Raw genomic sequence first — 12,528 nt, 5'->3', positions numbered from 1 at the left:
TCATAAAATGGCTCTTGGGTGGACCATTGGTGATTTAAAGGGGATTAGTCCAATCAAGTGTACGCACAAGATTCTTCTTGAAGATGATGCTAAACCAGTTGTACAACCACAAAGGAGGCTAAATCCAACCATGAAGGAAGTGGTCCAAAAAGAAGTAATAAAACTATGGGAAGCCAGCATTATATACCTTATTTTTGCCAGCCCTTGTGTGAGTCCTGTACAGGTAGTTTCCAAGAATGGATGGATGACAGTGATCAAGAATGAAAAGAATGAGCTAATTCCCACAAGGACCATCACCGGATGGTGAATGTGCATAGATTACAGAAGGCTCAACACTGCTACAAGGAAGGATCACTTCCTCTTGCCTTTCATTGATCAGATGCTTGAGAGGTTAGCTGGTCATGCTTTTTATTATTTTCTAGATGGATATTTTGGGAATAATCAAATTGCACTGGACCCTCAAGATTAAGAAAAGATGACATTCGCATGTCCTTTTGTAGTATTTGCTTACCGGAGAATGCCGTTTGGCCTCTGTAATGCCCCAACAACTTTTCAGAGGTGTATGCTTTCAATTTTTCCTGATATGGTTGAAAAGTTTATTGAGGTATTTATGGATGACTTTTGTGTTTTTGGTAATTCTTTTGAATCCTGTCTTAAGCATTTATCTCTGGTCTTGAAACGGTGCCAAGAATCAAACCTTGTTTTAAATTGGGAGAAATGTCATTTTATGGTTACATAAGGTATTGTTCTTGAACACCGGATTTCAAGTAAGGGAATTGGACGTTGATAGAGCAAAGGTGGAGGTGATTGAAAAATTACCACCACCAACCAATGTGAAGGCAGTCAGGAGTTTCTTGGGTCATGTAGGATTTTACAGAAGGTTTATAAAAGATTTTTCTAAAATTGCTAAACCATTGAGCAACCTATTGGTTGCTGATGTTCCTTTTATATTTGATACTGACTGTTTGTATGCTTTTGAAACTTTGAAAGCAAACCTTACCTCTGCTCCCATCATAGCTCCTCCTGACTAGGATTTACCATTTGAATTAATGTGTGATACTAGTAATTATGCTATAGGAGCTGTTTTAGGATAGAGACAAGGCAAGCTTATGCACGTCATTTACTATGCTAGTCGCATATTAAATGATGCTCAAAAGAATTACACAACCACAGAAAAAGAATTATTAGCCGTTGTGTATGTTGTTGATAAGTTTAGGTCCTATTTAATTGGTTCTAAGGTTATTGTTTATATTGATCATGCTGCTTTGAAGTACCTTCTAACCAAACAGGATTCTAAACCAAGATTAATCAGATGGGTGCTGCTCCTTCAGGAGTTTGATATTGAGATCAAGGATAGAAAGGGGTCGGAAAATCAAGTAGTTGACCACCTTTCCAGGATTGAACCTGAAGAAGGAATACAATCGTCCACTGTTGTGACTAAGACATTCTTGGATGAGCAACTTTTTGTCATTCAGCAGGCTCCATGGTTTGCAAACATTGCGAACTATAAAGCCATGAAGTTCATCCCCAAGAAGTACAGTAAACAACAAGTCAAGAAGCTACTGACTGATGCAAAGTACTACTTTTGGAAGGAACCTTATCTTTTCAAAAGATGCTCAGATGGTATAATCCGGAGGTGTGTCTCAGATGAGGAAACACAGCAAATTCTTCGGCATTGTCATGGTTCTAATTATGGAGGTCACTTTGGTGGTGAAAGGACCGCTTCGAAGGTCCTTCAGAGCAGTTTTTACTGGCCGACTCTCTTTCGGGACTCAAGAGCATTTGTGAAGAATTGTAACAAATTTCAAAGAGCTAAGAATCTTCATGCCAATCATGAGATGCCACAGCAGGGGATTCTTGAGATTGAGTTGTTTGATGTGTTGGGTATTGACTTCATGGGACCTTTTCCACCCTCATACTCCAACACTTATATATTAGTGGCAGTTGATTATGTGTCCAAGTGGGTGGTAGCTGTGGTTTTACCCACCAATGATGCCAAAGTGGTGATGAGCTTTCTCCAGAAATATATTTTTAGCCGGTTTGGTGTCCCAAGGACACTTATTAGTGATGGAGGAAGTCACTTCTACAACAGACAGCTGGACTCACTTCTGCAGAGATATGGAGTACGTCATAAAGTGGAAACCCCGTATTACCCTCAGACAAGTGGACAGGTCGATGTTTTTAATAGAGAACTCAAGAGGATTCTAGAGAAGACCGTCAATACCTCAAGAAAGGATTGGTCTAGGAAGCTTGATGGCGCTCTCTGGGCATACTGGACAGCATTCAAGACCCCTATTGGCATGTCCCCTTATCATTTGGTCTATGGTAAAGCCAGTCACTTACCAGTTGAGTTGGATTATAGAGCATATTGGGCAATAAAGTTTCTAAACTTTGATGCCAAGGTTGCAGGGATAAATCGGATGCTTCAACTGGATGAGCTTGATGAATTCAGATATTCTGCATATGAGAATGCCAATCTCTATAAAGAGAGAACCAAGATATGGCATGAAAAGAAGATTGCCATAAGAGTTTTTGAGCTAGGTCAGAAGGTGCTATTGTTCAATTCAAGGCTCAAACTCTTTTCTGGAAAACTGAAGTCCCGGTGGTCAGGACTGTTTGTGGTAACTAGAGCATCACCGTATGGTCATGTGGAAATTCAGGAAGAGAATTCTAATAGAACATTTACAGTAAATAGCAGAGTCTTTGAGCCAGGACAGAGAGTGCTTCTATATAATTCAAGGCTCAAATTCTTTCCCGGGAAGCTGAAATCCCAGTGGTCAGGACCATTTGTGGTAACTAGAGCATTACCATATGGCCATGTAGAAATTTAGGAAGATAATTCTGATAGAAGATTTATAGTGAATGGTCAAAGGTTGAAGTACTATCTTGGAGGCGAAATTGATCGCCAGAGGTCCACCCATCTGCTAACTTAGCAAAACTATCTGTCAAGCTAGTGACGGTAAAGAAGCGCTTGTCGGGAGGCAACCTGATATTTTGTATCCTTAAGTTTGATTTATGCTTTGTTTTCATTAGTTTTATTTGAGTTTCTACTGTTTTTCCTTTGTTTTATGTGTATCTGGATCATGTAGAGTGATTAGATCAGAAACAGGTGCGATCAGACGGAGTTTCGGACACCCTGGAGGAGTTTGATGCAGACAGGGTGGTGCCTAACTTCACTTTCTGAAGTTAGGCGCCACATGAAGATCAATTTTGAAGAAAGCCTTTGGAGGGGTGGCGCCTAACTTCACATTTGTGAAGTTAGGCGCCAATTGTGCGTGCAATTGGACATTTTCCACTGAGTGGGTGGCGCCTAACTTGGCTCCATGAAGTTAGGTGCTACCAAGAAGGCTCCACGCACAATTTCCACTGCCATCCTTGCACCTAACTTCACTTTTGTGAAGTTAGGTGCAAAAAAAAAAAGAGAGATGGCGCTTAACTTGGGGTGTACCAAGTTAGGCGCGAGGGAGTTTTAAGCTCACAGGGAGGTCGGCGCCTAACTTCCCCATTCCAAAGTTAGGTGCCATCATGGGTTCAAAAGCAAAGTTAGGTGCCGCTTTCATCAAGTTAGGCGCCAGCTACAAAATTTTGCCTTATTCAAAACCAAATCACATGATTCCTGAACCAAATCCCTTTGATTTGGTCCCCACTCCATTCCAAAACTTTCATTTAATTCCCAGATATACCCCCTCATTCCCAGATATTCCTCCCCATTCCCAAATCCCATTGATCGAAGACCCCAGTCCCACCCTGCTTCCCCTTTCTTTCTTTCCTTCCTCATAACCACACCCCTCCAACCCATGACAAACCCTCCCTCTCGCACTATATATATATACACCTCCACCCCCTTCTACCCACACCCAACAATAATTAACCCCATCACTCCACTATATCTCTGCCCCCATCTCTTCCAGACATACACACTCGCATTAGCCCCCCTCCTCTTAACCCACAACAAATCACTCATACCAACCTTCACCTAAGCCTTCCCCCTTGTTTCGTTGCCCCACCCCCCTCCACTCTATACGCCTTGCTTATTTGTTTATTTATTTATTCAGTTTTCAAAAAAATAAAAGAAAAACAAAATTTTATTTTTAATTTATTTCAAATTGGTCTATCCTCTTACCTCTATTTTCCTCTTTGTTATTTTTTATTTTTCTCGAGTACGAGCAAAATTTTAAGTTTGGTATTGTCGCTTCGCTTGTGATTTTTTTGTTCACTTTAATGGCACCAAAAACTATTGAGTCTTCAAGAAAGAGGAAAGGTAAAGAGCCAGCCACCAGTTCTTATAATGCACAGAGGTTTCACTCCAATCTACATGAGGAACACTTTTATGAGGTCACTTACAAGAGGGTTGTAATTCTGGAAGTGAAATTTGCGCTTCAGCTGGATGAATATCCGAAAATTGAATTTCAGATTCAGAGGCGATGGTGGCAATTTCTGTGCAACCCGCACACTAAGGTTGGACAATTGATGGTCCAAGAATTCTATGGCAATCTCTGGGTCACTTACAAGGATATTGATGGAGTCAATAAAAAGAACTATCAAAGCTATGTGAGGGGAAAGATCGTTGATTTCAGTCCAAGAAGAATCTGACAGGCCCTCCATCTGCCACCTCCAGATCATACAGCTGATTTCTACAGTGAAAGGTTGCACATAGATTAGGAATTGGACCAAGTACTTGAAGATATATGCATTCCGGGTTCTCAGTGGAGAATAGGTGCAGAAGGAAAGCCGAACCAACTGAAGAGCACTGATATTCTTCCTGTAGCTAGGGGATGGTTAGACTTCATCCGAAGGCCCATCATGCTAACTAGCAACCGATCCGAATGCACTATGGACCGGGATATCATGATTCACTACATCATGAAGGGAGAGGTGGTGGAGGTAGAGGACATTATTCCACAACAGATATATAACATTGCCTCCAATCCTCATAAGAAGGCTAGGCTTGGTTTTCCACATCTGATTTACCGCCTATGTGAAGCAACAAAGGTAAAGGTGGATAATGACTTTCATATTCCTGTTGAGAGGCCAATTACTAATAAGACTATGGAGCATCTTACGGAAAATCACAGGGTCCCCTGAGAAGATCAAGTTGAGGAGGAAGCTCAATAGGACTATCCTCCATTACCTTAGGGACATTTCTTTCCGCCTCAAGAGTACTGGCAACAGCTTGCTTCCTCTATTGAGCAGATGAGAATCACAGAGAATAGCCACTGGCAGTAGCTCAATTCATCCATGGAGCAGATGCGGGTAGCACAGGATAGTCAGAATGCTCTCCTCCATCAGTTAGCAGTGGAGCAAGAGACTCAGTGCCGTGAGCTCTTTCAGCTGAGACATGACTTTGGGCGTCTGAGAGGACCATATGGACCGTAGCCTAAGGAGAGAGATCCCTACCATGGAGACTGAGGTGGTTTAGTCCCTTTTTCACTTCCTATTTCCTTTCGCTGTTATTATGTTATTTTTCTATTTTCTGCTATTTTGTTTGAGTGTCTGCATGATCTTTAGTAATTTCAATTCCTAGGTTCTAGTTTAATTTTGCTATTTTTAATTCTGTTATCTATTTTTAGTTTTTAAAGAGGTGTCTCATGTACCGCTCACTGAGCTTGAATCTAAAAAGAAAAAAAAAGCAAGTGATGTATTACATGAGAAATTGAGTTTATATTAAAGAAGAATCTTATTTACTTAAGATGTTGTGGTATTATCTGTGATTCTGAATGCATGATATGAACAGTGCATATTTGAATTTGAATCAAAGGATGTTGGTGCATGAGGAACAGGAATTTATAGGAATATTATGAATTCTCTGAAATAAACAAAAGCTTAATCCTTGAAGCAAAAGAAACAGCAAAAGAAAATAAAGAAAAGCAAGGTCCAAGGCTCTGAGTATCAATAACTAGGAAGGTCAAATATGATTAAAAGCTCAAAGAGTTGTTTTCCTAGTCATATGCTTGTAGTGTAAATGTATCAAGTAATCCTTGAAACAAAGCACTAAGAGTCGAGACCAAGTGCATTTAACAGAGTATGCCAAAGGCTTTGAGCACCACTGTCTGGGAGTAACTGAAAGAAAAATCAGAACTAAAAGAGAGTTTCCCAGTTAAGTGCTTGTAGTGTTTTTGTGTCAAGTAAAGCTTAAGACAAAGCATTTAAAGTCACAGCTAGGCTCAAGGCAAAAAGCACCAAGGAAAAGAGAATGAAAGAAAATTTGCTGTCTTTAAGGATTAACCTAAGGTAAAAAGGCCAGATAATTCATAATATTATCCAGATTCTAATTCCAAATGACAGTGACATTCCTCTGATTCAAAGGATAGTGAGATGCCAAAACTATTCAGAATTGCAGTGTATAAACTCCACTTTAAGAAGAGAAAGGAACTTACTTAAGTACTCACTTCTCATGCAAATTCACATCCTAAGTTTGCAATAGTTTTGGTTGCTTGAGGACAAGCAACAATTCAAGTTTGGTGTTGTGATGCGTGAGCATCTTTCCTATCTTTTCCTAGTGAATTTGTATTTGAATTGTTAAGTTTAATCAAGATTTAATTACTTTTTAACTACTATAAATGCTACTTTGAGTTGTGTACAAATTTGTTTATTTCAGATAGCATTCGGATGGATTTGACAGAGTTTTATAGAAGAAGTGAAGAAAGTGAATGATGTTATCAACCCTGACCTCCTTGCACTCTAATGGAAATAACTTGAGCTACAGAAGTCCAATTGACGTGATTCAAGTGGCTTTGGAAATCTAACTTTCGGAGCTTTCCAACGATGTATAATAGTATACACTTCTTCTCCAACATGCACGGCCATACTGGCACCTAACTTGGTTTTTCCCAAGTTAGGCGCCGGAAGAAGGACTTGCGCTTCAATTGCGTGCTGCCAGGGCAGCGCCTAACTTCAGAATCCTGAAGTTAGGCGCCATGAGTAAAAAGGCCTCCATATACTCGCTGCATTAGCCATCAAGCAATGGGACGAATGTTTTAATTTATTTTTGATTAAAACTTTTATTTTAATTATAAATAGGAATATATATTGTTTAGTTTTAGAAAATATATTTTACATTAATTAGGGTTAGATATAAAAGGGAAAAAGAATCAGCCCATCGGGCTCTTCTCTTCTCTCGGACCTTATTCCGCACTTTACTGTTTTTCAGAATCCTGGTTTTCTCTCTGAACCATGAGCAACTAAACCTCCATTGTTAAGGTTAGGAGCTCTGTTTATTTTATGAATTGATACTATTACTCTTCTATTTTAATTACTGTTTTAATTTCAATTTCAAGAATTTGTTTTTGTTCTTCATCTTATGAATCTGGGTAGAACGGAAGTATGACCCTTGTTCTATTTGAGTTCTTGTAGACCTTGGAAAAGCAATTTACTTGAACAACAACTTGAAAATAATTTCTCTTAAATCACTAATTATCTGGACTTAACGGGATACGTGACATATAATCCTCTTATATTTGGATAATTAGGGTTTCTATGGCACATAAACTAGTTTTGAACTTAACCCTCTAATCGGAATCAAGTGACCAAGGAATTTGCAGTTGATGAAGGTTAGAGGAGACTAAAAAGGTCTAAGGAATTAGGGTTTAGTCACATATAGTTTGCCATGAATTGAATCTTGCATGATTAAAATATTTGGTAAGAGAAGTTAATCCGGAAAATTAACATCTCTGAAACCTTAACTGTTTTCTCATATAATCTTCACACTAATTTACTGCTTGCTTTATTAATTCTCTGAATTTTACTGTTTAATTCTATTGAAATCTCAACATTATTTTCAGTTTGTCTAACTGAGTAAATCACCCAACCATTGTTGCTTGATCCATCAATCCTCGTGGGATCGACCCTCGCTCACCTGAGGTATTACTTGGTACGACCTAGTGCACTTGCCGGTTAGTTTGTGGACTTCAAATTCCGCACCAAGTTTTTGGCGCCGTTGCCGGAGATTTATGTGATTGACAACTATTAGTTGTTTGATTGCTTAGATTAGGCGTTTTAGCTTTAATTTTATTTAATTTTGCCCTTTAATTTTCGAAATTTATTGCTACTATTTTTTCTTAATTTCTGAAATTAAGTTTGGTGTTACCTAGTTATTTTTATTTTAATTTTCATGTTCATTTTTTATATAAAATTCAAAATTTGCACTCTAATTTTATTTATAATTTTCGAAATTTTTTTGCTTTAATTATTTAGTTGTTCTATTTTATTTTTTTTACACAGGTTACCTCACTGAAAATTTTCTGCACTCTGACGTAGAGATTTTCATCTGTTTTTTTTTTTTCTATTTGTTTATGAGAAGGAACAAGAACAAGGAACCTCTTATAGATTTTGATCCTGAACTTGAGAGGACCTTGAGACGGCGGTTGCAATAAGCTAGACTCTATAAATCTGGTAAAAATTTCAGTGATACTCTTGCAAAAGAAACTGAGGAGCTCACAATGGATCCTACTTCCTTGAATGAGTAATCCTGCCACACTACATAATAGCCACAAATATTTTAGGATACTTACTCGAATAAAAATATTAAAAATATCTTTTTATGAAGGGCCTTGTATTAAAAGTGTACTTTGCTTGTTTTACTACACTTTAAAAAAAGATAACACTTTTATAGCTATCAAATCAAACCTTACAATTCATCATCTAATGATAAAAAAGATACATCTTTACATGAAGACAATTGTAAAATATTTATGATAGTATCCACCATATATTAGATATAATGTAAGTGCTTAAGAGCAACTCCAACGGTTATATTTTGGAGTCCCTGTCACTATATGTGTCTGGAAAAGAAAGGAACCATGCATTGGAGTGAAATGAGAAGGAGTTCTTTCTCTTCGATCGGCCACATTAAAAAATTAGCCGTTGCAAAATTAGCCGTTGGAAACTAGCCGTTACTATGTTACCGTTATTGTTTATAAATTAATATTTTATTACTCTATATATACTACTTACATACACTTCTATTCTCATACTTTCTTCTACTCTTCTTCATCTTCTTCCAAGTTTACGAAATCAAAGTTCTGCTGATATTATTTTTTGTTCGAAAAAATGGATCCAAACCAACTCAACTCTTTTTTCAATTATTTACAAAATTTTTCTCAAACTCCAAATACCCAACAATCTCAAACCTCAAACTCTCAAATTCCAAATCAAAACTTCACTCTACTAAATACATTTCAAAATCCAAATCCAGAAAATCTTCCTAATTTCAATTTTCAAACTCCTTATAATAATCAATTTCCTATATTCCAACCACAAAATCAAAATTCACAAATACCACATTTTTTATTTTCATCCATATTTAACCACTCTATCAGAAATATTACTCCAATATCCTTGCTGTTTTCAACTCAATTCAGTGCATCAAGACATAGCTCATCTGGTGTTGGTGACTCTTCTGATCCATCTCCTCCGACTCCAGTACAATCTAGTCCAAATTCGCAATATTCAGATTTTGCCAATCCTCGTGGATTAGATGCTATTAAAATCAATGAAGATGACATTGAAAATTGTAGGCAAGATAGTATTCAACACTAGCAATGGAAAGAGGATGAGATGTTGATCAGTGCATGGTTGAATGTTTCAACTAACCCTATAGTTGGTACCGACCAAAAGAGAAAAACATTTTGGAGTTGAATTCACAGTTATTGTATGGAATACAGCTCTGAGATAAAAAGGGGGACAGTTGCATGTAAGAAATGATGGTATAAGATCAACAAGGCAGTTGCACAGCTTGCTGGTTGCTACGATCAAGCTAGTCGAAACAAAATGAGTGGTTCGAATGCTGATGATATAAAGGAGTTGGCTTATAAACTTTATTCCACAAATTATGGTCAAAATTTCACTTTTGAGAGGCATTGGAATATGCTTCGTTTGGAGCAAAAATGGAGAAGCCAACTGCCTACACATAGTGGAGGCTCAAAGAGAACCTAGGTTAGTGCAACTGGAGCATACTCATCATCATCAAATCCAGAAACACCGTTGACTGAAAAAACCGGTGTGGACTCTCCCGTTCACCCACAAGGATCAAAGAAGAGCAAGAGAAAAGGTAGGGAAAAGCACAAATGTCTGAAGATCTTAGCAAAAAGAAATCATCGGTTTCGAAGAAACTATCTCTCATGGAAGATATTAAGAATGTTAGAGAAAATAAACTAATGGATAGGAAAAATAAAGAGAAGAGGAGAGGGAACATAAAGAAAAGATGATGGCAATAAAAGAAAAGGAGTTACAGATTCAAGCGGCGATGAAAGAACAAGAATTACAAACTCAGAGGTATATTAAAGAAATGGAGATAAATGCAAAGGAAATGGAAATGGAAAGGATGACTAAGAACAAAGGTATATTAAAGAAATGGAGATAAATGCAAAAGAAAGGGAAATTGAAAGGATGGCTAAGGAAAGGAAAAGAGAAATGGATATGCAAATACTTAATGCTGACACGTCTACAATGAGTGAAAAATGACAAGCTCTTCATGAGATTGCATGTGAGAAAATAATCAATAAGTGGTTTACTTAATGGTTCCTTGTATTTGTAGAGTTAAGTAGAATGTTTTTATTTTTATTGCGTGTTACTGGTATGTGATGTACTTTGTTTTATTCATTTCTGATGTAACTTTTTAAATTAGTCAATATTATTGTGCCGTTATTGTTTATGAAAGTGACCGTTGCAAAACTAGCCATTTTAAATTTAGACAAGAAAAAACTAGCCGTTAAGTAGCCGTTGCAAAACTAACTATTTTAAACTTAGATAAGAAAAAACTAGCCGTTAAGTATCCGTTGCAAAACTAGCTGTTGAGAAGTATCTACTTGTTGCGCAAACACTTATAAATATCAACTATCAATGATTCAGCAACCCCATTCCAAATCTGGTTTCTCACCTCAAAAGAATACTAAAAAGAACCTCAAGCTATGGCTAGAAATTTTGATGATATGTTTAATGAGGCTTTGTAAGGTAAAAGAAGACGGGGGGATAATACACTCATAGATAGTTGGATCGATGAGAGTTTATTCGATGCTTTAGAAGAAGAAGATATTGATAGAAGCTCTATCCCAACTCCTTGTACATGGATTAATAGAGATCGAGAAGCAGGACATGATTGCCTTTTTCAAGATTACTTTGCAGATGAGCCGATGTATAATGCTGATATTTTTCGACAGAGATTTCGAATGAGAAGACATGTATTTCTTCGGATAGTAGATGCTCTCTCAAATTCCTATCCGTATTTTCAACAGAGGGTCGATGCAACTGGGAGAAGAGGCTTGTCACCACTCCAAAAATGCACTGTTATGATACGAATGTTAGCATATGGCGTAGCTGCTGATGCCATTGATGATTATGTGTGCATAGGAGGGAGCACTACAATTGAATGCTTGGAAAATTTTGTTGAAGGTGTCATTTTGGTGTTCGAGGATGAATACTTGCGAAAACCAAATTCAAATGATGTACGACGCCTGCTACAAATGGCGGAAGGTCGTGGCTTTCTTGGCATGTTGGGTAGCATTGTCCAAAGGCGTGGAAAAGTATGTACATGAGTGGTTATCATGGAGTTGCAACCATAGTAGTTGAGGTTGTAGCATCTTCAGACCTTTGGATATGGCATGCGTTCTTTGGAGTTTCTGGTTCAAATAATGATATCAACATGTTAGAACGTTCACCAGTGTTCGATGATATTCTAAATGACCGTGCTCCAGAGGTAAACTATACTATTAAAGGTGATAACTATACTATGGGATACTATTTAGCAGATGGTATTTATCCTGAATGGGTCGCATTTGTCAAATCAATCTCAAAACCACAAGGGGAGAAACGCAAATTATTTGTACAATACCAAGAAGGGCAAAGAAAAGATGTAGAGCAAGCATTCGGAGTGTTGCAAGCACGCTTTGCAATTATACGTGGTCTAGGCACTTTTGGGAAAAGAAGAAACTTGCAAATATAATGCAAGCTTGTATTATATTGCATAATATGATTGTTGAGGATGAAAGAGATACTTATGCAGGAAATTTTTCTCAAGACTTAAAGTATGACGATGTCAAAAACGGCTTATCACAACCTGAATTGGGAGAGGAAGATTTTGCACTGTGAAATTATATATTGTGTATTATTTTTATATATGCTTTTTTTTAATATTAATATTTTTTAACAATAAATTATTTCTGAATTTATAAATTTAAAAAATATTATTGTAAAAAAAATAGTAATTATATTAATTTTAATTACGTTAATTAATTAATTAATTAAGTGGGATTACAATAGGGACTAAAGTTAGTTCCTCCTAATGGAGAAGAGAGAAATAATTTGAGTTTCTATTTACTGTTTATGACGCAAAAGCTGATGTGGAGTTATTTTTTATGACACGTGGGTCATAAATAGAAATTGGGATGAATTCTCTACTAGAGATGGTCTAAGTGAAAACAGCATAATTTTCCTCTCTTGAGGACCCACATAAGGACAATAGAAAGAAGAATAAGAATAAAATAATTTTTTAATAACTTTTTTATCTATCGTAAAATAATTTTTTTCAATCTT

At 37.1% G+C, this 12,528-nt stretch overlaps 1 protein-coding gene across 1 annotated transcript; it reads left to right on the top strand.

The window, feature by feature from the left end:
- On the top strand, positions 10,244-11,531 carry LOC107633351. Its single transcript, XM_021117345.1, has 2 exons — positions 10,244-10,337; positions 10,951-11,531. The coding sequence occupies exons 1-2, from the start codon at positions 10,244-10,246 to the stop codon at positions 11,529-11,531; spliced, it is 675 nt and encodes a 224-aa protein (XP_020973004.1).

This window comes from Arachis ipaensis, chromosome B03 (genome assembly GCF_000816755.2).
Source record: "Arachis ipaensis cultivar K30076 chromosome B03, Araip1.1, whole genome shotgun sequence".
In the NCBI taxonomy this organism is placed as follows: Eukaryota; Viridiplantae; Streptophyta; class Magnoliopsida; order Fabales; family Fabaceae; genus Arachis; species Arachis ipaensis.
This window is presented reverse-complemented; position numbering and strand designations above follow the sequence as displayed.

Coding starts and splice junctions, on each gene's coding strand:
- LOC107633351 (XM_021117345.1), top strand. CDS start 10,244: ATGAAAGAACAAGAATTACAAACTCAGAGGTATATTAAAGAAATGGAG. Junction 10,338..10,950: donor AAGGATGACTAAGAACAAAG/GTATATTAAAGA, acceptor AGGCTTTGTAAG/GTAAAAGAAGACGGGGGGAT.